This window comes from Pogona vitticeps, chromosome 2 (assembly GCF_051106095.1).
Source record: "Pogona vitticeps strain Pit_001003342236 chromosome 2, PviZW2.1, whole genome shotgun sequence".
Taxonomy (NCBI): Eukaryota; Metazoa; Chordata; class Lepidosauria; order Squamata; family Agamidae; genus Pogona; species Pogona vitticeps.
In genome coordinates, this window is record NC_135784.1 from 302,562,207 (window position 1) to 302,587,758 (window position 25,552).

Sequence of the window (25,552 nt, forward strand, 5' to 3'; positions counted from 1 at the left end):
ATGGAAACTCCCTGGCAGCAGCAATAGTAAAAACTCCTTGAACATCTCATGTACCTCAAAAACCCTATTAGGGTTAGGGTTGACTAACTACAGTGAACCAGTATTGAGCCACCCTACTCTTGGTAACAATAATAGGGTTACCTATTCCCTAATGGAATAAAGTGAATATAAATTCTTCAGAAAATTTATTTGCGGTGGCACTGCTACCTCCAGACTATCTGGTGGCTCAACACTGGCTTACGGGAATCAGTCGATTTTCATACGTCAAAAAAAGGTCTAATCCTTTTAATGTTTCAGAAACATCCGTAATTTCCATATATTTCATATTATGCCCATAATTTCCATATATTTCACATACGTCCATAATTTTAAATTGTGCAAACACTCCGATACAAATAAATAAAGCATGAAGAAATATATATATTTAGGTTTTTTTGATGGAAGAATATCCCCTAACTTGGTCAGAAACATGGACCGGTCAGGCATTTCTTTTACCTTGAAGGTTCAGGAGCTTCCCCCCTTGGCTAATTCAAGGACCAAATACCTCTTTAAAATCAAGCTCTCAAGACTTTTTTTTTCCTGTGTTACTTCTCTCTCTAAGCTTTAATGTTAAGTTAGTGTTTTGGAAAGGTCACCCAATTCAATTCAGAGCATTCGCTTTGTAGGGGGAAGTCCTGGGTCTAAATCCTTAGCGTCTGAAGTGCAAAGGACAGAAAGAAAGCATCACTCTGACACTTTGGAAAGCTGTAAACAAAACTGCTTTAAAGCAAATGGCCTGACCTTGCAGGAGGTCGCATAGGGACAGAACAATGAAAATTTGGGAGTTGGGGGTGTAGCCATTTTAGTCTGTTGCAGGAGAAACAACAGACCATTGTGGGACCCTGAAGACTAATAGTATTCTTTGGCATACGTTTTTTTTTTTTGTGAACTGAAATCTACGAAAGCATCTGATGAACTGGGCTACCGTCCACAAAAAGTTTATGCCAAAGAACCCTTGTTTGTCTTTAAAGACCCTGTTGTTGTTTTTTCTGCAGTAACAAAATAGAATAGAATAAAATGTTCATGCAAGAACTCACAAAGGCCAAAAAAAATTTTTATTTTGACATTATGGGACATGAAAATAAAACCCATTTCGGCTCATTATTAATTACTGACCGCAACAAAACTTCCAGTGGATATACATAATTGGTTTATTAAAGTACTGTATTTTTTGCTCCATAAGACGCACTCCCCCCCCAAATAGTGGGGGAGAAAGTATGTGCGTCTTAAGGAACAAATACAGAAAAAAGGGGTTCAACCACCACCACCCAGAAACCCCCTACTGCCATGCTGGGAGGCCTCTGAACTAGCACCAGAGACTGCTTGCTATTTAGACCCCACCATTCTGCAGTGCTGGCTTTCCAGGATCTGTTTCCTGCAGCCCACCTAGAAAACCAGCAAGGTTAACAGGCCTATGGTAGCAGGCAGTGAATACAGCCAAGGACTAAAGAGGAAAGAATAATTCTAGAAAGAACAGGGGAAACCACAAACATAGTCCCCCACTTAGGCAGTTGATTTTCCCACATTTGGGGAAATCACAGGGGTCAGCACATCCAAAGTGCAATAGTTGAGCCTTACCCTGGGAAAACCACTTTTACAACAATGGTATCTCCCCTGCCAGGTATGAGTTGGAATGTCTCCTAAACCACCTGCCCCTTTCTCTGGCCTGCCCCCCAAAAGGCATGGTGACCTCCAGCTGCACCTCCTCATCAGAACAGTCCCAAAAGAGGCCAAGAGAGCTCTTCAGTGTTTTGGGGTGCCCCACAGGACCCCCATCAGGGGCTAGATGTTCCTCCCACAATCCTCCAGTGCACAGATATTAGCATATCTAATATGCGGGGAAGGCAGAGAAAGCGGGGAAATTCAAACTTTCAGTTAGTGAAGAGGCTGCTTGTCTGCTTCCTTGCTAGCAGTTAGAGAGCTGGGAGAGAGACCTGGGACTGCCTGGTATTGTCGTTTTAAAATGTAAAATTTAGTTTAAAAGCTGTTTGTTTGGGTTAAATTGTGCTTGGGTGAAAAGGTGCTCCGTTTGAGTTGAAATGTGCATGGGGTATTTGCTTCAAAAGCTCTCTGCAAAGCCTTTCAGACCAGTGCCGATCAGCTGTTAGGTGGGGAGAGGGGAGGGGGAAGGAGCTGAGAAGAGCAAGGAGAAGAGCACAAAATGGCTGCCGTCTGCCTGCTGGCTTTTAGCTGTTTAGGGCTCTTTTTTGGCTGTTCTGGGGTCTACCAAGGCACTGTGAAGAGCAAGGCTCAGTCTACAGTACCTGGTAAGTGACTTTCTTTTAAGTTTTTTAAAGTTTCTGACCTCCCCCCCCCATAAAAATGCATTAATTAATTTTCAATGCATTTTTATGGGAAATTTGGATTCAACTTGCAAACTTTTCAACTAGTTCTGGACATCAAATAGAGAATGTATTTCCAAAGGGTGTTGCAGCAAGGAAACTAAGTGTGCCTCCTGACTTCTAACTGGATTACAGTACCTGCTTCCTGATTTCAGCTACTATAGTTTGTATTCAGTTTTTTTTGGCTTTGTGTGGCCTAACCTGTTGTGCCTTGCATGCTATAAATGTTCAATTATGTCAGAAACCTGAGATTTGGTCTTATGCTGAGCATGTGCTACTGCTGGTGAATGAGTTAAGCTTTGTGTTGCTGTTCTTTTGCATAACCTAAAGTAAATAAGGAAAACCAGCTGTTAAACAGTTTCATTCCACTATTTATCCTCCAAAAACCGACCTCTCAATGCAGTGCCAAATCAGACAAACCATTTCTAACTTAATATAGGCTTAAGCTGTAGCTGGGCAGAGTTGCACAACAATCTCATCTGTCATTGAGACGTTTCTATAAGCATGGGGAGGAGGTGGATGAAAGGAAATGTAAAATATAGGTAGAGTGGTATAGGTCTTATCACTGGCTGATAATGATCTATATTAATGCCACTGTTGACTGCTGTTTACTTTACATGGTTCAAATGTTATTCTGTTATAGTTTATTAAATATTTTATTACACTATTTGGTTCAGAATATATTTTCCCTGTGTTCCTCCTCTAAAAATTAAGTGCGTCTTAATGTCCGGTGCGTCTTATGGAGCAAAAAATACGGTAATACACTGGCAAAAGGAATTTCTTGCAGAATGCCCCTCATTGCCCCTTTATATTTCTATTATAAAGTATGTATAAAAGGATTAGATGTTTCACTGTATGCTACTATGCACGTTTTTAAATGACCTGCTGACCCTTGCTAATTTTAATGATCATATGATTGCCGAAAGTTGGAGGCAACTTGACAGCATGTAACAACAACTCATCATCCTCCACCAGCAGGCCAGTCATTGGAGTACAGTGGTGCCTCGCAAGACACTGTTAGTTCGTTCTGCGAAAATTGCTGTCTTGTGAAAACATTGTCTTGTGAAATGCAGTTCCCCATTGGAATGCATTGAAATCCATTTAATGCTTTCCAATGGGGGGAAAATCGTCATCTTGCGAAAATCGCCCATAGAGAAACTGTTTTGTGAAGCACGGACCCAGCTCTCAAAATCATCGTCTTGCAAAAAATGCCCCCGCCCAAAAAAAGTCTTGCGAAGCACAGACTGAAACATTGTCTAGCGAAAATTGCCCATAAGGAAAACTGTTTTGCAAAGCGCTATAGCGATCGCAAAAACCCATCATCTTGCGAATTAACCGTTTTGCGAGGTAATCATCTAGCAAGGCACCACTGTATAGCCCAAACCATCAGGTCCACGCCAGCTGAGGGGTACCTGCTACAGGTTCAAGACACAAGATTTTTGTTGTTTCCTAAAACACCCAATTTCCTTCACTTTCTATTACTGAACGGACGTTGGCAAGATTCTTAGAAACACGTGCACAAAGGCACACCAAACACATGCAGACATTCTGTTTTTTTGTTTCCTCCTGATCATCTTGCTCAATTTTCATGAAAGATTACAAAGACAAGAAGGGGAAAAAAGGAGGAGGAGCAGGCAAGAGGGAAGCTCCAGGAGCACAAATTTTTATTACAGATTCTTTACAGATCCCTGATGGGTCAGCAGAACAATCCAGATGAAGTGGAGCGGGTCAAAGTTCAGCTAGCTCATCAGCTGCTGTTCTTTACAGTTCTCAACAAAAGGGCAGAGAACAAAAGGAAAAAAACACACAGGGCTGTTAAATGCTTAATGAAAACCCTGAACAGCAGGAGTGTGGCCTTTAATTAATCCAGCAGATCAGCTAGGGGGGTAAGGCTCAAAACCCTGCACTAGAGGAACGACAGCCATCAGGAATATTGTACTGCCATCCCTTCAGGAGTTAACTGTGGGGTTTTTAGGATTTCCCACGTCACATCATACACTTCAGCTCTTACTTGATATTAAAGACTTCTCAACGGTTATTCCTGCCTTGCAATACAAGACTGTCCACCTGATGAAGGAAATATTGCGACATTAAGGAAATGGTCAGTTAATGATTAAAATCTATATGTCGTTCCTTTCCCTATGAGGAACAAAATAGAGAACATTCATTTTATCTGGGAGGGGGGTTGTCAAAAATGATGTGCATGTAAGAGCCTGTACTATGTTTCCCAGAATAAAGATTCCTTCGTATATCTGAAAAGCTCCTGAAAACAAAAGCTCTCCAGAGACACATCTGAGGAGGTTTCCCCCAAAATACCTGGGATAGTGGAGGAAGGAGGAGAGGAATGTTGTAGCATTGTAGTACATTTCGAAATTGTTTTGCTGCCTGTCTTGGTTTGCTGTTTACGTGTGGGATGTTTATAATAACTGTATAATTTATGGTTTTTGTTGTACATCATCCAGAGTAGCAATTTACTAGATGGTTGGCAAATGAATCGAGTGAGTGAGTATCGCGATCAGAAGATGCCCTAGTTCTCTCCTACACAAGAGGGAATGTCTCGTCTACTGTGGCATTTGCCAAGCATAGGCGTCTTTAGAGCAAGTGGCTTCACTTTAAAACATCTTTCAGAATTAAAACTTTCAATACATTAAATACAATAACAATCACCGTCATCCTCTTAGAACTGCAGAGTTTGAAGGGACCCTCTATGGATGATAGCATCCAGTAGAAACAGACCAAGGAGCTCCTGTGGACAAGATGCTTCCGAGAACTTCAGCTCCAGCAAATCTGCAGTCAAGCATCAGCACAATAGGTAGGTACATGGACAGAAATCCTAATCACAGGTTAGGTGGGGTGCATGAAACGAAAGCATGCACTGGCATCGGGAGGTGGGTCAGTCCCACATGTTCACAACCATCTCTTCTAGGATCAATCAGAATAACTGAAGAAGGCTGGTATGAGCTCTGCATCCGGAAAGAGTGACTCAAAACAAGCTGAACAAATGCTCTTTGCAACATCTCTTCTTCCCAAGCACAAACAGCTCTGAAGGCCACGTTCAGTCTACAACCTGATCCTAATCACATTCATTCAGATGTCAGCTATACTCTAACCAACAGAATTACTTCCAAATTTGTTTAGACTATGTCAGAAGGCTGTAGACCCAAACACAGAACCCTGTTCTAAATAGGATCCTGTTTGACCAGTAAGTCCCATGTTTCTCATGACTGAACCACACCTCCTTTCAAATTCAAGCTGGAGACACCCTACTTTGCTGTTGTTGTTTATTAACTGTGAGTGTGTACAAGAGGCAAGATTTGCTTAGAGGGCCTCCTCTCCTAGCCATGCTGTTTTGATCCTAGGACGAATTAAATTCATAAGTCGAGGCACCATTGTACGTATAAATACATACTGGGGCGGTTTAGTACTTTTAGGCAGCAGATAAATGAATCAGCAGGTTCTGATCCCGTCAATAGGAGGGTTCCTATTGTACCTTAAATGCTATGTTTGAAGATTGTTTGCTTTTTTTAAAAGATATTTTGTTTACCCACTTCTGTTAATAAACACCAGCATTTAAGCAAACACAATATGTATGCTGTGTAATGTTACTGTACTGATTTATTAAATAAAACAATTTAAGTGCTTCTCCAAGTAAGAGTGATTAACCTATTAAACTAAGATCTCGATACAGCTGTTTTACTAATCTGACCGGTTAGTATTCCAAATATGAAATCTTCATCTGGGAGCAAACATAAAAGATTGTAAGTACCAGCAAGAATAGTAGGGACGTGGTGGCGCTGCAGGTTAAACAGCAGAAGCCTCTGTGCTGCAGGGTCAGAAGACCAAGCAGTCGTAAGCTCGAATCCACGAGACAGAATGAGCTCCCATCACTTGTCCTGCCAACCTAGCGGTTTGAAAGCATGTAAATGCGAGTCGATAAATAGGTACCATCTTGGTGGGAAGGTAACGGCATTCCGTGTCTAGTCGCACTGGCCACGTGACCACGGAAACTGTCTACAGACAAACGCTGGCTCTATGGCTTGGAAACGGAGATGAGCACCGCCCCCTAGTGTCGGACACGACTGGACTAATTGTCAAGGGGAACCTTTACCAGAAAGAATGGGTCTTTACATTTAAAGACCATGATTTAAAATCAAGTCTTACTGACTAGTAATTTAAATCATGATTTAAATTGTGATTCAAAAACTGGCTTCATTTAAACCAAATCCACCCTGTACTGTAACAAGGAGATTCTGTTCTCCCAGCCAACTCCACTCAGGAATCTAGCTGCAGCATCCTGCACCCACAGAGGTTTCTGAACACCTTCCAGAAGCTGTTTGGTGATCATTTGGGACTTCGGTTCAGCATCCCAAAATAAATCCAAAAAGCCAGGGGGAAAATGAGTTTTTAAAAAATGGCAACTCCAAGAATGTCCCAGCAAGACTGGCCTCCAGACATCACTTTTCTGGACTACAACTCCCAGCATAGGCACTAACTATGCTGGCTAGGAGCTTCTGGGATCTCTACATTTTAAAATAGCAACTTTTCCCAACTCTGAGACCGCTTTCTATGTTTCTCAGAGCATCAGCAAGAACATTCATTCCAAAAAATGCCACACCCAGTTCTAATCTGTATAAAAATCTAATAATAACAATGTGCCATCCAGTCAATGCCACCTCATGGCAACTCTCCCGGGGTTTTCTAAATATAAAGTACTCAGAAGTGATTTACCTGTCCATTGTTTTGACGGTGTTCTGGAGACATTCAGCTTGCCCAAGGCTGCCCAAGTGGCATTGTTGAAACCTCATCCGCTGCATACGCTTCTGGGTGATCTTGGCTTTTCGCTCCCTTGGGAGACCCGGTGGGGATTTGAATTCCCACTCTTAGCTTTGCAGCCAGGACCTTCAACCCACGGAGCGACACCAAGCTCTATAAATATCCAGTCAGCGTAAAACAATCTGGTCCAGTGTACAAATGTCACTGGAATAGCTGTGCCCACCAAAGCTTCCGACCTTTGCCGTCTGCCCTGAGACTGTGAGAAAAATATTACCATGCGACTGGAAGGCAAGCTGTATGCAGACTCAGAACTATCAGCGATCTTTCAAACAATAAAAATACCAGTTAGAACTCTCTCTACAGAACAGATTGTGCCCGTGTCTGTTTCAGACACAGGACGACTCGCCTAACCTGATCAGACTGCATGATGCAAGCTTTACCCTTGGGCTCAAAGTACGAAATCCGGGCCGTGGTATTCCTTTCCCTGGCTTGTCGATCCAAAAGGCAAATAACACCTTTACTTATTTAGAAGGAACTGGTTTTTTTTAAAAAAGATGTTAAGTGTTTCTCTGCATTTCTCCACTGCCACCCAAGCATAATCTGTAATATACCAGAGGTCAGTTTGTGAAAATCTGTTCAAAATTCATTACATTACAATAAACCCCCTCCAGCAATTCATTCCAATTCTTATTGGAATTCTCTAGCCGCCTAGAGTGGTCCATCGGTCCAGATAGGCGGGGTATAAATAAAATAAATAAATAAATAAAATAAATTATTCCTGATCAGGTTGTGACATTCAGCTTCTTCTTGTTTCGTTCTGATACGCAGACATGTTTCCAAACAGGCACATTTATTTATGCATTCTAACGTACATATGTATTTTACCCTACTGACTATTTTACACATATTTGCATATTTTTCCCCACTGTATACACTGTAACCATTTCCATTTTATGAAGAGGGCAGATCTTTAAAATACTTCATTAAACCTTGCAAATGTTCTGATTCTCAAAGTAATGTGTTTCGCTTTGCAGTTTTGGAGGTCCAAAATGGATGTTTGGGTCAAGTTTATGAAATACAACAATTTCCCCCCCTTAATCAGAGGCAGTGAAGTAGCTTTCTCAAAAATTTGAATTGGATTTTTTTAAAAAAACCTTTCAGTATCCTAAAATAGAGAGCGATTAATTTGATTGATATTAAATAAAAAATTTTAAAAGTCCCAACAAGTCAGAAGTATTAGAGATAAAGCATCCAACACAGGGTTGTGGGGGTTTTTTGGTGACAGAAAAATAGTAATAGTGTGCTGTCAAGTCAGAGTTTACTAAATAGAGAGTACAGTGGGGTCTCTACTTAAGAACTTAATCCGTATTGGAAGGTGGTTCTCAAGTGGAAAAGTTCTTATGTAGAATCTGCATTTCCCATAGGAATGCATTGAAAACCATTTAATCTGTATCTGCTCTTTTCCGTCCATAGAAACTAATGGGAAGCTGCTATTCTGCCTTCTACCACTAGAGGGGGATATTTTTTTCTCTTTTTTCCCCTTAGGTCAGGGAACAGTGTTAAAAGCACTTCTGACCAAGCTAATTTTGAAGCAATGGTCTGAAAACCAATTAATCTGTTCTGGCTGTTTTTTTGTTATGTAGAGGTGCGTTCGTACATTGAAGCATTAGTTCCCATAGGAACTAATGCAAAGCTGGTTAATACGTACTCTACCACTAGGGGGAGAATTTTTTTTTTAACCTAAGATGACCTAAGGTTAAAAAAAGAGCAGGAAAGTTTTTTTTTCCTGTTCTTATCTTGGATTTTTGTTCTCAAGTAGAAGCAAAATTTAGCAAATGGAGCTGTTCTTAAGTGGAATTGTTCTTAAGTAGGGACGTTCTTAAGTAGAGACCCCACTGTACCAGAAGTGGTTGACCATTCCCTTCTTCTAGGGACTTCCTGGGATTGTGCAGCTGGCCCAAGGCCTCACAGGCTGGCTCTTTTGAGTTGCACAGTAGGGAACTGAACTCTCCACCTCTGGGTCCAGTTATGATGCCTGACTCAGTGAGCTAGAATAAGATCTACATTAAAGGAAGCATGAGATCGAATCCTTGCTAAGTCATAATCAGGGATGAGGAAGGCCACCGGGGCCCTGTCACAAGGCACAGAAATTTATAGCTGAATCGCCCAGTGAGTGTTAGGAAAATAAAGAGCAACACTGCCCACTCTGTTGTTTTCCAAAGCATAAACTTTCTGTATTCTCAAAGGCTTTCACGGCTAGGATCTGATGGTTGTTGTGGGTTTTTCGAGATCTTTGGCCGTGTTCTGAAGGTTGTTCTTTCTGACTTTTCACCAGTCTCTGTGGCCGGCATCTTCAGAGCATGGACAGAGTTCCTACTCCAGTCCTCTGAAGATGCTGGCCACAGAGACTGGTGAAAAGTCAGAAAGAACAACCTTCAGAACACGGCCAAAGAGCCCAAAAAATCCACAACAACCATCATAAACTTTCTCTTTTTTAGAAGTAGACATCCTATTATCCTCCTTTCTCATGGGGGGGGGCTCATATCCACACCTGAGAGGTGTAAGTACAAGACAGTGTCACTTGTTTTGGGTTAACCAAAATGGCTAGTTATGACCTTGAGTTGGTCATTCTCCCTCTTAGCCTGCGTTTCCTTCATGGTGGGTTCTTTGCATCTTGCTTTCCTTCTAAATTTATCTAAAATAAACTGGTGGGCCAAACAGATTATTGAATGGAAGAGGAGGGCTGGGTAGAGCTTAGAATCTCTCCGAGTTGCTGGGGGAATCAAAAGCTCCCAAGCTCCAGAAAAGAAAGGAGATAGCACTCCGAAGTTTGCTTAAAGCAAAACAAAGGTTAACCTTAGTTTCCAGTTTGGTTCGGCCTGGGCCGGTGCACAGCGAAAAAGGTGAGTTCACAATAATATTTCTTTGGATTATTAAATGTACTGTTGGCTTTATTTTACAAATCATTGAGCCATATATGTGTTCTCACACAAATGTCCTAGAGGTCAACTGAAAACCAGTGTCATAACACAGTACAACTAACCTGGGTTCTAATTTAAGACTTGTTTGAAAATATAAGAATGTTTTTGCTGACTAAAAGAATTTTGAACTTGGGTGGATTTGATTTAAATCAAGTTGATTTCAATTTTGAAAATCCAGGTTTTTTTGACAATTTACATTTTAAAAAATATCAATTTTTAACATTTAAATCGTGATTTAAATTGATTTGATTAAAAAAAATCATTGATTCTTATCCACCCTGCAAGCTTGTTTAATACAGCACTGCCACCCACTCCTTGTAACTAAATAATTTTATAACAACTCAGGTTAGTTAGTTTGTTTCTCTTAAAGAAATGAAACATTTTCTGCTGAAAAATTAAGCACGGGGCATTTTTTCACTCCCAGAGGACCACTTAGAAAATTCACATAAACAGCAGTAGAATAAAGTTAGTTACAACTTTATTCTGCTGCTGTTTATCTGGATTTTCTAAGTTTCTCCTGGTTTGCAGTCCTTTCATCTCTCATAAGGCTGAAGATGATAGTCTCTATGTTCAGGTTCTCCTATGCACGGGGAAAAGGCAGATTTTATATTCCCAGTCAGGAGGTGCCAAAATTTGCAAACTGTAAAGCAAGAGAGAGGCCAAGTTTTATTTACAAAGGAATTAGCAAACCACTGTGGGATTAGGTCTTTGAAAAGGTAAAAATGATCAGCTGAATTAAAGCCATTCGGCCTCATGGAATGTGAATGCACATTTTATTTTTCATGACTGTTTGCTTACAAAACATTCTGCTGCCTGCTTTTACCATCTTCTCCGCCAACTCTCGCAGCTAAATGAAATTCCCCTGTATAAAAGCCAGGGGTCCTCCGGTTTGCCTTTTAAAGAAACAGAACGGCAGAGGAGACAGTGCTTCTCTTGATGCAGGAAAGAAAAAACTGTTTGGCTCTCTTGCTTCCTTCCAACTTAGATCTGCCCCAGATAGAGTGGCTTTCATTTTAAAATCGCTCAAGCATTTATTTCTCCTGGTTTCTACACCATGTGCCCACAAGACCTTTTTTTTTGTTTGTTTGTTTAAAAGTCGAAACATGTTTGTGCGCTATATGTGAGCATGTGGAGATGTGTGTGTGCAAGAAAGAAAATCCCCTTCACAACACCAGAAGACGACAAAAGAGCAGCTAGGGAAATCCTAGTTCAGCAGGGGAAGATTCTGCCAGCTGATGTAACCTTGCTGACGTCACCGGGGTGGCTGCAGATTTAGTATCCATTGCACCAGCTTAACCAGGATCAGAAATCCTTTACTCCTGGGGAAACCCTGAGGGGCTACTATGGCCACATCTGTCTGAGACTGAGCAAAGAAGTAATTTGAAAATAAAAAGAAAAAAGGATACAGCAGCACCCTAAATTCAGCTACACACTTTCCCTAATGATAGGAAGTTGCACCTTCTGAATATTATAGAACCATAGAAATCATAGAAAAGTGAAGCTGAAAGAGCCCTACAAGGCCATCAAGTCCAACCCCCAGCTCAATGCATCTTTGTGACTTATAAAGCAATTTGTGGGGAGTGATGGATTATTTTTTTTACTACAAATCCCATCATTCTGGGAATTCCACCTGACAGGACCACATCTAGAGACTCCTAAATGTGTCTCACCCGGAGAAATGTCCTATGCTGGGAAGACTTTGTGGCCTACCATAGGTCTAGCTCTACCCTCGCTTCCTATTCAGAAAGGAAGTGACCTCACTGCTAGGTGGGAGGTTCCTTTCTAAACAGGCAGCTGATTGGCAGTAAGGCCCGTGTTAAGTCATGAAGCTTGTACAGCTAGGCCTTTTCTCCAGGTGAGCCATATTTAGATGTCTGTAGCTGTATGCCTTTCAGGTGGAACTTCCAGAATAGAGAATTATGGGGTTTGTAGTCTAAAAAAATCCCATGCCTAGCATTTTGTCTTCACCATTGTTTGGTGCAAAGTATCAAATGGAAAATGCAGCTTGAAATGAATCTATTGAGCATTTGAAATGCATTGGCCAGAATCTTATTGCCAATGTGCACTGGAGTAAGAGAAAATGTGTTAGTCTCATTGACAAATTTCAACTCATTAAACAAAGTACTGGGGGCACTTCTGTGTGTGTGTCACAACTAACACCTTATTGAGTGACACTAAAGATGTATAACCTGCATTGGACAAGAAACTTCTGTTAGGACAGAACATGGAGAGATGGAATGGTTTCCTATAGGCAAAGGTGTCAGACAAGGGTGCATTTTAATCTCCCTGTCAGTTCAATTTGTGTGAAAAGCTGGATCAGAGTCAGATGAAGGAAGACTGAAAATGGGTGGAAGAACCATCAATAACTTAAGATATGCAAATGACAGCATTTTCCTGTCAGAAAGCAACAACGACTTGAAAGAACTTATGAGGAACGTGAAAGAAGAAAGTGCCAAAGCAGGACTGCAGTTGAACACTAGAACAAAAATCATGACTACAGAAGAACTACACAACTTCAGCATTGACAATGAAGAAACTGAAATACAGTGGTGCCTTGCATAGCGAGGTTAATCCGTTCCGGATTAACCTTCGCTATGCGAAAACATCGCTGTACGGATCAAAAAAAGCCATTGGAACGCATTAAACATCGTTTAATTCGTTCCAAATTGGCAGAAAACTCACCGTACAGCGATGTTTTCCGGGTCCGGCAGCCATTTTCGCGCCCTCAGTAAGCAAGGGGAGGGCGCAAAAACGCTGCACGCGGCCATTTTGGCCGCAGCGAGACCGTGGATCAGCTGTTCAGCGGGTCCAAAATGGCCGCCGGAACACCCGAAATGGCCACGCACAGCGTTTTCACGCCCTCCCCTCGCTTACCAAGGGCGCGAAAACGCTGCCCGCGGCCATTTCGGGTGTTCCGGCGGCCATTTTGGACCCGCTGAACAGCTGATCCGCGGGTCGCAAAGCGAAGGTCGGTAAGCGAAAGGCTTACTGATCTTCGCTATGCGAATTTCGCCCATTGGGGCCGATGTGATGCCTTCGCATTAGCGATCCCGGAAAAGGGATCGCTATGCGAATTCATTGCTGTACGGGGCGCTCGTTAAGCGAGGCACCACTGTAGAGATTTTGTATACCTCGTTTCAATCATCAATCCAAATAGAGACGGCAGGCAAGAAAGCAGAAGGAGACTGAGATTAGGAAGGGCAGCAAGGAAGGAATTAGAAGAGATCATCAAGTGTAAGGATGCGTCACTGAAGACCTAGCCAAGATCATTCACACTCTTGTATTTCTGATCAGCATGTTTGGGTGTGAAAGCCGAACAGTGAAGAAAGCTGACAGGGAAAAAAATTGATTCGTTTGAAATACAATACTGGAGGAGAGCTTTGTACCAACCTTGGACTGCCAGAAAGAGAAACATGTGGGTCTTAGAAAAAACCAAGCCTGACCTTTCTTGGATCAATGACTAAACTAAGGCTGTCCACCTTTGGCCACATTATAAGACAGTAAGATTCTCTGGAAAAGACAATAATGCTGGGAAAAGTTGAAGCCAGCAGGAAAAGAGGAAGTCAAATATGAGATAGATTGACTCCATCTTCCTTGAGTTTAGAAGAGCAGAGCAGGCTGTTGACAAATGAACGTTTTGGAGATAACAGGGTTGCCATTAATTCGAAAGCGACAGATCTGTGGCCAAAACTGCTGCTAGCATTAAAATAACCCTTAAGAGTCTGGCCTATAAAAATTCAAAATGTGCATATTTCAAGCATCATGCTTATTCCAGGATGTTTGTGTAAATAGAAAAGATACCTAAAATCTAAGACAAAACAAAAGCATACTGAACCGGTACTTTATACTGCTTCTTTATACACAAGCAATCAATGTATAAACCGCTGTGGTTCGCAGGAGGATTTATGAAGCTCTCCAAGTCACATAAGACCCCATCCCATTGCTTTTTAAAAAATTAATTGATCTTTTAAATCAAAAAGCCCTGTTTCCTCTCTTACTTGATAACTCCCCCAAAAAGGCATCAATTTTCCAGTAGAGTATTCCAATATGGTATTGCCTTACTAAAATGGGAACTACTATTACATATTGCTTATATGCAGCATTTTCTGCGGGGGGGGGAAGATAGATAGATAGATAGATAGATAGATAGATAGATAGATAGATAGAGAGAGAGAGAGAGAGAGAGAGAGAGAGAGAGAGAGAGAGAGAGAGAGAGAGAGAGAGAGAGAGAGAGAGAGAGAGACACACACACACACACACACACACACACACACACACACTATTTTGTTGCAAGCAGTCTCTGTTGTGATGCAAGTTCCGAGACTGATTTGGTCTTAGATGGACAATTAGAAGCCATCAGCTTTACAAAAGACCTGCCCCTTGGTAGAAACCAAAATTGCCAGCATTTGTTGTTGAGATGGATCAATCTAGCTGCCTGCATTCTGGGATGCCCTTTTTTTGCCAGGCTGGGAGCCTGGCTGTGGGGCCTGCCATAACCAGTACAGTGGTGCCCCGTATAGCGAGGTTAATCCGTTCCGGATTAACCTTCGCTATACGAAAACATCGCTGTGCGGGGCAGGAAAACCTATTGGAATGCATTAAACTTAGTTTAATGCGTTCCAATAAGTGTGTAAACCTACCCCTCCAGCGATGTTTTCGCGTCCGGCGGCCATTTTGGAGCCGCCGATCAGCTGATCGGCGGCTCCAAAATGGCCGCCGGATGGCCCGAAATGCCCCCCGCAGCGTTTTCGCGACCTACGTAAGCAAGGGGAGGGCGCGAAAACGCTGATAGGGGCCATTTCGGGTCATGCGGCGGCCATTTTGGAGCCGCCGATCAGCTGTTCGGCGGCTCCAAAATGGCCGCTGGAGCCCCAATCGTCGCAAAGCGAGTGCGGCGATTGGGGCTGATCCGTATAGCGATCCCCAAAAAGGGATCGCTATACGGATTTTTCGTTAAACGGTGCACTCGTTAAGCGAGGCACCACTGTACTTGAGTTTTCAAATTAACACTGCAGCACTGATATGAAAATGTTCTTTTTTCATTGCCTTTGCACTGTTTTTTATTATGTGAACTGCTTTAGGTGGGCCCTTTCAGTCCTCAATGTAAACTATAAAGAGAAACGTTAACACTGACAGGTCAACAATTCATTCACAATGTATTCTGGAAGGCTTTCACGGCCGGGATCTGATGGTTGTTGTGGGTTTTTCGGCTGCCGTGTTCCGCACAGGGAAGCCACTGAAATCCATAAACATCAACAGAACAAAAAAAGAAGACGACCTAAAATTAAACACGGCCTGGCTCCCAATACTGAAAAATACAGCCTGTAAAAGGTCAACGAACTCTATCCAGCCACAAGGACCAGGGATCATTGCAGACAAAAAAGACCAACTAAGAACACCCATCAATCACAGTGACAGATAATCTCTCCCCCCTTATCACAACAAAAACACGCTGATCGCCCTATCTCCTGAAAAGGACAAAAGCTGTTCCAACAGCTATAAATACTCAACTATCCAACAAACAGCAACAGAGCGCGGACAGAGTTCCTACTCCTGTCCTCTGAAGATGCTGGCTACAGAGACTGACAAAACATCAGGAAGAACAACCTTCAGAACACGGCCAAAGAGCCCGAAAAACCCACAACAACCATCAGTTCATTCACAACTCAAAAGGAGACCAGTATAAAAACATACGAACAGGGCGATTTGCAATATCTGATCCCAAAAACATCAACATTACCATCATCATGTGATCCAGTACTGTTATTAAGAAAATTGGAATAAAAAGATCCGAGTGACATAGAGAGGAGGTGCAAAATGAGAAGAGATTACAAACAACAAAACAGATCTCTGCAGCTGTCTCCAAATAAGCCAAACCAAAAACGGGGGGGGGGGGGGGGAGAGGGAATGGCCAAGTAGAAGACCAAGTGTTGTCCCAAACCACCCCTCCCCTGCTCCATCAATTCAGACCACAAGTTTCTAGCCCACAAGAAAAGGTGCAATAGCAACTGAAACAATTCAAACAGGCAGCGATGGCCCAAGTTGTTTTTGCTGCCTGGAACAGAGACCAAACTGCACACTGTAGTCTTCCCTGTCAAGATACGGGACACCCTAAATCAGCCACATCCTTTGGACACATGAGGAACAAACCACACACACACCCCTTTGCTGGCAAAACACACAAGGATAAAATCAAGTTTTTCCAGCCCAATCAACACCCAAAAGCTGAATGCCCTCAGGAAGCCACTTGATTCTGTCTGATAGAACCAGCTGTTCAACCACCCATTGGGGGGGTATTAAAACTCTAAGAAATAACTTTCTCATCTGCAGGATTATATTTTCCTCACCCTTGGAGAATAACCTTGAGGGAGATAGTTTTAGAAGAGGTAGACATGTTCCTCTGTGCAAACGTATCAGGCAAAAATAAAAATAAAACAAACACAAAGATGTTGGGGCACCTCAATGATTCCTATATTTTAATGTAAGCGTTCATGGAACTTGGCCCACTTCTTCAGACATGTGAGAGGAAGTTATACTCACTAGGAGGAAAGGTAATAAGATGGAGATATTTTGAAGCACATAAATTCTTCCCGAGGTGAATTCTAATCCGGAGGGCTCAATTTAAATAGCTGTAATGCCAAGGAAGTCCAAGCTTACCTTCGAAAACTAACCGAAAATAAGTCCCTTTAGGATAGCGCTATTTTTGTTAGCCACCTTGAATGGGGGGGGGGGGGGAGATGGGAACCAGCAGTTACACTAAAGCAAAATACTAGAGAATGTAATACATTTCATCATCTTGAGAAAGAACATGGATGCAGTCCAGACCCTCGAACGCTGCCTAGAGTCAGTCTCAGAATGGACCAGAGCCAATAGGCTCAAACTGAACCAGGACAAAACAGAGAGGGGATTCTCCTTAGACTGGATGGTGTTGTCCTTCCAGTTAGGGATCAAGGTCATCATCTGGGTGTGCTGACGGACTAGGCTCGGGATTCTCAGGTTCTGGCTGTGTCCAGAGCTGCCTTCATTCAGCTGAGGCGTATTGTCCAACTCCACTCCTTCCTGGATGAGGAGTCCCTCAGAACATCAGTGTCTGTGCTGGTCATTTTGTGCCTCAGCCACTGCAATGCTCTCTATGTGGGGCTTCCCTTGGGTCTGACCCAGAGATTGCAATGGGTCCAGAACATGGCAGCCAGACTGGTCACTGGTACTCACAGGTCTGACCATATCTCCCCATATCTTGGCTCGCCTGCCCTGGTTTACCTGCTGCCTCCCAGATCAGATCCAAGGTTTTGATGATCACCTAAAATGGCCTTCACGGTTTGGCACCACGTTACCGATCAGAACGCCTTTTCCTAAGGTCATCCACCCGGCCCACTTGGTACTAGACTCCCAGGCCACGATCCTCCAGGTAGACACTCCAAGGGAGGCCAAGAAATCCCCTACTAGAGGTAGAGCCTTCTTTGCGGTGGCGCCAACGTTATGGAACCAACTGGTGTTGGAACTGCAACCCGCCCCTCCGTCCTCTCTTTTAAAAGGCCATTGAAAACACTGCTTTACAGAGAGGCCCTTTTTTGGCAACCCCGCACAATCTGTGTGCGCTGCTCTATATGGTTACATGCTCATGTTCTTTTCCATCTTATATTTCCTCCACTGGGTAGTTGGACTGCTATTTGGTTGTTTTTATTCACATTCATCGTTTTAGCTGATTACTAAAGGGGTGGGGTATACTAACGTGATGGCGCTGCAGGTTAAACTGCTGAAGCCTCTGTGCTGCAAGGTCAGAAGACCAGCAGTCGTAAGATCGAATCCACGCGACAGAGTGAGCCCCCGTCGCTTGTCCCACCTCCCACCAACCTAGCGGTTCGAAAGCATGCAAAATGCAAAAATGCGAGTAGATAAATAGGTACCACCTCGGTGGGAAGGTAAAACGGCATTCTGTGTCTAGTCACACTGGCCACGTGACCACGGAGGATTGTCTGAGGACAAACGCTAGCTCTATGGGTTGGAAACGGAGATGGGCACCGCCGCCTAGAGTCGGACACAACTGGACAAATTGTCAACGGGGAACCTTTATACTAACTAAATTGCTCTGCCAGTTGAGAACCTAGGATTTCTTATAGCCTTTTGCTCTGCTAGAGCAGGGTTCCAAAGAACATGGAATCCGCAAGAAGGAATCCCTTAGGCTGGTAATAAGAGCCTTTTATATCCATGCTATGCCTAAGCTTTTTTAAAAAGCTGAAATGGGGAAGCAACATAGTAGTGGGGTGGATAAAATGGTCCACCATGTATACCAGAGGAAAAGGAAGGGGGAGGGGGAAAGAGAGAGAGACAAAGAAAGAACTGCATGAATTATCCTGAGCTTCTTGGATGAAATAGGGTATTTAAAAAGGGAATCAGGGCTGCGGAACAAGCTAGAAGTTGATAAATACAGGTACTACAGTCCTCTGAGATACAAAACCTCCAGAGTGACCTAGGGCCGGTAAGTCTCTCTCTGCTTGAGCCTCATAGGGATTCTGTGAGAACACAAGGAGGAAGAGATATGATGGGGGAAAGGGGAGGGAGAAATAGGAGAACTAAACCTAAGAAATCAATCCTGTAATGACTCAGCTGAAATCCCAGGAGGAAGAAGGCAACTGTGGGGAAGTGGTTCCAGCTTTTATGCCAATGACTGGTCCTGCGCAGCATTAACACCACCTCGGAATGAGTAGCCACACCTTCTGGGGATGCTCTTGAGTTCACTGCCACCTGCAGCCCAGGTAACCTACCTCACTTACTGGGATGTGGCCTCATTAAAAGAGGAGGCATGTCCAGGTACAAGTTTGCATTCAGTTGTACACATCAAAGTGAGAAAGGAGGAAAATAGGAAAAATTACCCCACAAAACAGCCTGGACTGCTCATGGTTTTCTTTTTAATACTGTAATTAAAAAGATAGCTAATATAATGGGTTTTCAGAAACATGAAAGTTACTTTTTTTAAAACCTGTAACTATAATGTGACTAGAATGGCAAATGAACACTTTCTGTGTGGCATGGAAATACAGTAATACCCCGTATCCGCAGTGGATCCATTCCAGAATTTAACATGAATGCTTGAAACCGTGGATAATAGTGAACTCTATATGCAACATACAAGAAAGAGGGATAAAAATCCACCGCCTTGTATATTGTACACAGAGCTGTGGTAACCAATGGAAATGGGGGTCCTTCTGTATAATTGTAAATACCATATGTCCATGTATAAGACTATACTTTTGTCTAAAATCTTTAGACTAAAAATTGAGGGTCATCTTATACATGGAAGTAAGCTGAGGAGAGAACAAAAACAAGTGGAGGGGAAAGCAGGGATCAAAGTGATCCTGCAGGGCTTTGATCCCCTCCCCCCTACACTTGCTAAGCCCCACTTAGATTTCTTAATTTTGGGTTAGAAAAGGGGGGGCATCTTATACATGGGGGAGTCTTATACACTGAAAAACACGGTAATTACTTTCAAAAATTAATTTCCCGCACTCCTATAACGTGGTTCCTTCAACTGCTGCAGTTCCTGGACTGGGACAACTTGATGTTAGGAAAGTGTGAAGGCAAGAGGAGAAGGGGACGACAGAGGATGAGATGGCTGGACAGTGTCTGCGAAGCAACCAACATGAATTTGACACAACTCCGGGAGGCAGTAGAAGATAGGAGGGCCTGGCGTGCTCTGGTCCATAGGGTCACAAAGAGTCGGACACGACTAAACAACGACGAGAACCATGGTATCCATGGAGATCAGATCCAAGCCCCTCCCACCAGCAGATGCTGAAAAAACGTGGAAGTATTGAACACTATACAGTGGTGCCTCGCTTAGCGATGTTAATCCGTGCAGCAAAAATCGCTGCAAAGCAATAACATCGCTAAGCGATTTTAAAAAGCCCATAGAAACGCATTAAAACGCATTTAATGCGTTCCTATGGGCTTAAAAATTAACCTTATGCGAAAATCCTCCATTGCGGCAGCCATTTTTGGTGCCTCTAAAGCGAGGCAAAACAGCGGGTGGCCATTTTTCCCCGGCGGTCATTTTGGAACCGCCGATCAGCTGTGCGGAAATGGGGGCTTTGCGATGATCGCTTCCCTGTGATCATCACAAAGCAAATTTTCCCCATAGGAAACATTGCAAAGCGACCGCTTTTGCGATCGCAAAAACAGTGTCGCTAAGTGATTTCGTCGCTCAATGGAGCGATCGCTAATCGAGGCACCACTGTATATTGCACGGCCTCTTGCTCTCTCGAGTGGCTAGTTCTGGTAAATACACCGAGGAAATACATAACAATGGGTATTTCTGGGGTTTTTTATTTGTATTTTCAGCCAATGGATAATCAGCAGATATTGATCCTGCAGATAGTAGGGTCCTATTGTATCTGTTTTACTTAGTGCTCAGAAATGGTAATGGACTGAGAAATTGTTATTACAAGTTGTTTTCACCAACCACTATTTCACATCTTTGGCATCTATTAAAAATTATATGCAACTCTCTCCTCCCATGAGAGACAAAGAAGGTGCCACGACCAAGATTCTCCAACTGTAGTACTTCAATCTCTCAAACATTACTTCCATATCATGTATGTAAGTGAAGAGTATGAGGTGTGTGTTTTTTGGAAGCAGTGCTCCAATGCACGCTCCTACCTTTTTGCAGGCAGATCATTCATAGCTTCTGTCCACCTTTTCTGTGCACAAGCAGATCGTATCTGAATAGTCCTCACAACAGGTATACAAAGTATGTTAGCATGAAAAGGCATCTGATCCAAAGAAAGCCAACTTTATGCTCAGGCAAAGCTTTGAACCCTGTTTGTTATTGTTGTTGTCAAACACATCAGCCTGCTCTGAAATGCACCAGCCAACCTCAACCCTTATGCCAGGAGAAAGGCATGCTATAATAATAAAAAACACAAAAATATGACAGCCACCGAACTTGCATGAACCTTATTATTATTATTATTATTATTATTATTATTATTATTATTATTATTATTATTATTATTATTATTATTATTATTATTATTATTATTATTATTAATTCCTAACAGGTCCAGATCATGGCTCTTTCTGCTTCAGATTTACAATGCTAATTCCTCATCTGGTGCAATGACAGACTAGATGAATAATTGCAAAAGGATTGGCCCAAAGAAATTTCTCGTTCTCACCAAGAGCAAACGTCTACTGAGGAATGACAGCATAATATCCAGCCTCCATTCATTTTTCTTAGAGCAGCAGGCCCCCCCCCCAACAATATGGAATGTGTCTAGATATAAGCGTGTATGGAGTGCAAACCCGGCTTCTGATTCAGACACCCACAATTCAAGTCTTCCTTCCGACAAACCTGTGACAATTCGCCTGGCATTTCAGGGCTTTTGAGAACAGCATCAACGGCTTCCCAGTCCATAAGCATCTCATAAATGCATGGGATAAAGACCAACGACAGCTCTTTGGCAAACTGCTGATGCTTCTACTAAAGGCAAAGATTGGTTGGTTTGTTTTTTCTGAACCGAACTGGAGGGAGGGAAAGGGAGAAAGATGGTGTGTGACTTTGCTCTCTGATCTACAGCTGCTCCCCACTGCAATCTGCTCTCCCCTTAATACTGCAGCAACAGCCTCAGCTTTCACCATCAATCCATGTGCAGAAAAAGCAGGCTGGGAACAGGAGGTGCATCGCCCCCTCCTCCCCAGCCATCACCACTACCCTGTTTTTTCTGGACCTCTGGAAGAATGTATGCTTTCTCCGTGGCCAAGGGCGACATCGAAGTTTGCACATGGACTGCTTGGAGTCTGTGGAGTGCAAGGCAGCAAATGATAAAACCAGCCTGAAGCATTGGTATAAAAACTATGGCCAGCAGATGAACCGCACCCAAATCTGTCTAGAAACTGCTCTAGTTTAGGATGGCTTTCTACCATCACTGGGAGGAGAATGGCGAACTGTAAGGCTTGCGATCCTATATTCATTTCATGGGTTGGGGAGACAGGCATAGGATTACTTGATGCATCATCTATACACTATGGAATCTGACAGCCAGCTGTGTACTGACATTGAGACACAGACAGGCGATATGTTGTTCTAATCAAATCCCCCCTATATATACTCTTACCCCACTCACTCTCAGTAACAAGGAAGTATGGACTAAGACAATAAATACTAGGGATTCGAGAATAATAACTGTTCTCTGACTAAATGAAGAATTGAGCAGAAAATAAAATCAACAGCATCCACGCCATCACATGAAAATTGCCAGATTTTTTTTAAAAGCACATATGACAGGAAAAACAAACAAATCAAGATATGCCATTAAGTCACACTGAATTATCAACCAGAGCGTTGTAGATGTTCCTATGCACAGGTGCACTAACATAACAGGAAATTCCACGGCTCACTTAAAACCTCATCATTACCTTTAAAATACAGATGATCTAACATCTGCCTTTCAATAACCTGACAAATCAGTCGATCCACAAAGGCATAACATGTTGTTATCTGGATACAAACCATGTCCACTTCTTTTCCTTTCAACAACAAAACACAAGATTTTAAAGCATTGCCAATTTTAGTAAAACGCACCCATCCTACGGGCTTTCGAACAGAACAATCGAAACCTCTCACAGCATGTACAGAATCGGACAGCGAGAGGGAAAAAAAATCTGTGTAATGCCGCCAGGGCCATTGGGGAAGCTAAAAGGATTACAATAGCCTGTGAACAATTAATCCTATATTACCCAGAGAGGAGGGTGGGGGGGAGGGAGATGACCTCAAGACACATCACTGATGGAAAGGGGTGGAGACAAGAACCTTGGGATCCAGCAGTTATGATCCTGGGTGGCTTGTATAGGAAATCCTCGGAACCACAGCATCCCCAGCACCATAACAGAAATACGCAGTTGTATAATGTGTATTCACATAAAGCACACGCAGTGGTAAAGTGAAAAGGTATCTGGGTGTCATTTAGAGGCTGGATTTTTTTTTTTTGTTGATACTGCGTGTGTGAAAATTACAACTATGAGTAGCATCCATCCGTTTCCCCGCCCAAATTTCTGACAAGGGAAACATCTCCCGAGTCTGCCGACGAGATTTACCTCCGAACCGTGCCTTTTTTTTTAAGAAAGCGCAGCAACGAATCCCACCAGGCCCAGCTTGTGCGCCTTGGGCAAACCCAAATATTCCTGCCTCCCCATAAAACCGCATGGGGGGGGGGGAACCATGAAAAGCGGCTCGAGGATGAGGGGGGCTGAGAGATTGGGGGGGTAGAAGAAGAGGAAGGATGGGGGGGGGAAAGGGCCGAGTCTAGACAACGGGCAAGGAACACGCTGATCTCCGCGTAAAGCAAGGGGGGCGCAGCGGACTCACATGGAAGCGCTTTCCAAAGCAAAATAAACTCTGTCCGAGCCTTGGCCTATAGTGAAAGAGGAAGCTGGGGGGGGGGAACCCTGCCAGCTTTTCCTTGATTTTCAAGCCCTTTGCAGCTCCCCCCCCCCTTGCAATAAAGCTTCCAAGTTTGCAGCCCCAACCAGCAAGCAAGGGCGCAGGAGGGGACGAAGCCAGCGCGGCCCGGGCAAAACAAAGGGACGCGCCGCGCGCCCCCCACCCCACCCCCTGTGACGAGGATGGGTGGGGGGGACACGCAACCCGCCACAACAACAGAGAGCGGGATTGGGGGGCGGGGGGGGGTTGCAGGGGAGAGAAGGAGGGAGAGACCTGGCACTCGCACGCCCCTCCAGTGGAAAACCACAGAGTCACCGCCGGCGGGCGATCCGAGCGCAACCCGCGCCAGGGCGTAAAAATAAAATAAAAATAAAATAAATAAAGCCATTTATTTCGAAATCGCTCGCACCTCCCGTCACACCGCTGGGCTGCTTCCCCCGCCGGAGGGGAGCGCCTCCGGGTTGGAAATGGCCCGTATTGTTGGGGAGGGGGGGTGTCGTCCTACCTCATTAATCTGCATGCGACCGACCCACCGCGGGGCGCGCCCGAGTGCCCACGAACAGCAAGCAAGCCAACCAGCGCGCCCCCCCAAAAGGGGCACCCCACCGATCCCCCCCTCCTTGCCGCCACCGCCGCCGCTCCGAAAGCACAAAGCTCGATGTGATTACCTTTCCCGGAGAGGAGGAAGAGGATGGCTGGCTTCCGAGGAGGGAAGGAGGGAGGGAGGAATGGATGGAGGGAGGGAGGGGAGGAAGGAAAGAAAGAAGGGGGGGGGGATCCGGGAATCAGATTCCTGCTCGGAGGCGCATCAGTCCCACTTGGGTGGGTGGGAGGAGAAAGAAGAAAGGGATCGGGAAGGGGGGGGGAATTAATCTCGTCCTCTTTTATTGTCCAGGCTAGCCAACGGCAAGAGTTCAGGCAGCAACCGGGCTCCCCTTGACACAGGCGGAGAGAATGCAGGAATGTGACGTTCCCAACTCCTCCCAACAGGCCACGTGCATAGACTTTGGGTTTTTTTTTTAAAAGACAGGGACTTGCTAAGGATCCTGGGAAATGTAGTTCTCCTCGGGGAGGGAGGCGAGAAAATACTGTACGCCTAATAGAGAGGGCTGGTCTAATTTGGCTAAGCAAGTTAGACCTTCCCCTCCTTGCCCTCTTCTTCGGTTCTGGTGGTTGTCTGGAGCTGCCTCAAAGCTGCCCGATTATTATTATTATTGTTGGCAAATTATTTGGCATCTAGCTATACCACGGTCTATCTTATTTCGGGCACATCACGAGAAGACACTCTTTGGAAGAGGCGCTAATGCTAGGAAAAGTTGAAGGCAGCAGGAAAAGAGGCAGATCAAATATGAGATGGATCGATTCCATCAAGGAAACCACAGCCTTGATTTTAGAAAAGCTGAGCTGAGGTCAGAATATTTTGGAGGTCATTCATTCACAGAGTTGCTGTAAATCAGAGGCAACTTGGTGGCACTTAACAATAACAACGTAGCAAGACAATATTGGATAGGAGTGCATACTCTGTTACAAAAAATATTGCTTTGTAAAATTCCACTAACCCCAGAACTGTTTCTACTGAGCATTATACCAGATAATATAGATAAGACAAAGAACTACTTAGTTATATATATAGTCACTGCAGCCAAAATTCTTTATGCCAAGACTTGGAAGAAATCGGTGATACCGAAACAAGAGGAACCTATTGAGAAGAAAAGTATTTTATTGTTTAAATGGATATATTTCTTGTTTTAATTATTGTGTTTTTCTTTTTAAGTGTTCCTTGGTTGTTTTGGCAGATAAGCAGTTTCTTTAAAAAATGGATTAACAAAAAAATGTAGTACTGGGCTTGTGAGGAAGAAGGGTGATGGACCACAGAGATGATGTTCTTTCCCTGATTTAGACTGCATCTCAGTCTTCAAAGGCCATAACCTCATTTTTCTGACACTTGAAATTAATACTCTGAATAACACTTCCACCTT

The 25,552-nt window shown here is 43.6% G+C and overlaps 1 protein-coding gene and 1 pseudogene across 8 annotated transcripts in view; both read right to left on the reverse strand.

Moving 5' to 3' along the window:
• CTIF (cap binding complex dependent translation initiation factor) overlaps positions 1 to 24,574 on the reverse strand; it is a 199,192-nt gene extending 174,618 nt beyond the window's left edge. For 2 of the 8 annotated variants that reach the window (XM_078384139.1, XM_078384138.1), the window contains exon 1: positions 24,242 to 24,574. Coding sequence is in view for 5 of the 8 variants with exons in the window: in XM_020804876.3 (XP_020660535.2) it covers positions 7,110 to 7,142 (33 nt within the window). In the remaining 3 variants the exon portion in view is untranslated. Of the gene's footprint in view, positions 1 to 7,109; positions 7,633 to 24,078; positions 24,199 to 24,241 lie in introns of those variants that run through there. The other 6 variants (XM_020804875.3, XM_020804874.3, XM_072992951.2 and 3 more) reach the window with 5 other exon arrangements.
• On the reverse strand, positions 1,514 to 1,668 carry LOC140705093 (U1 spliceosomal RNA; annotated as a pseudogene).
• Positions 24,575 to 25,552: the final 978 nt, after the last annotated feature.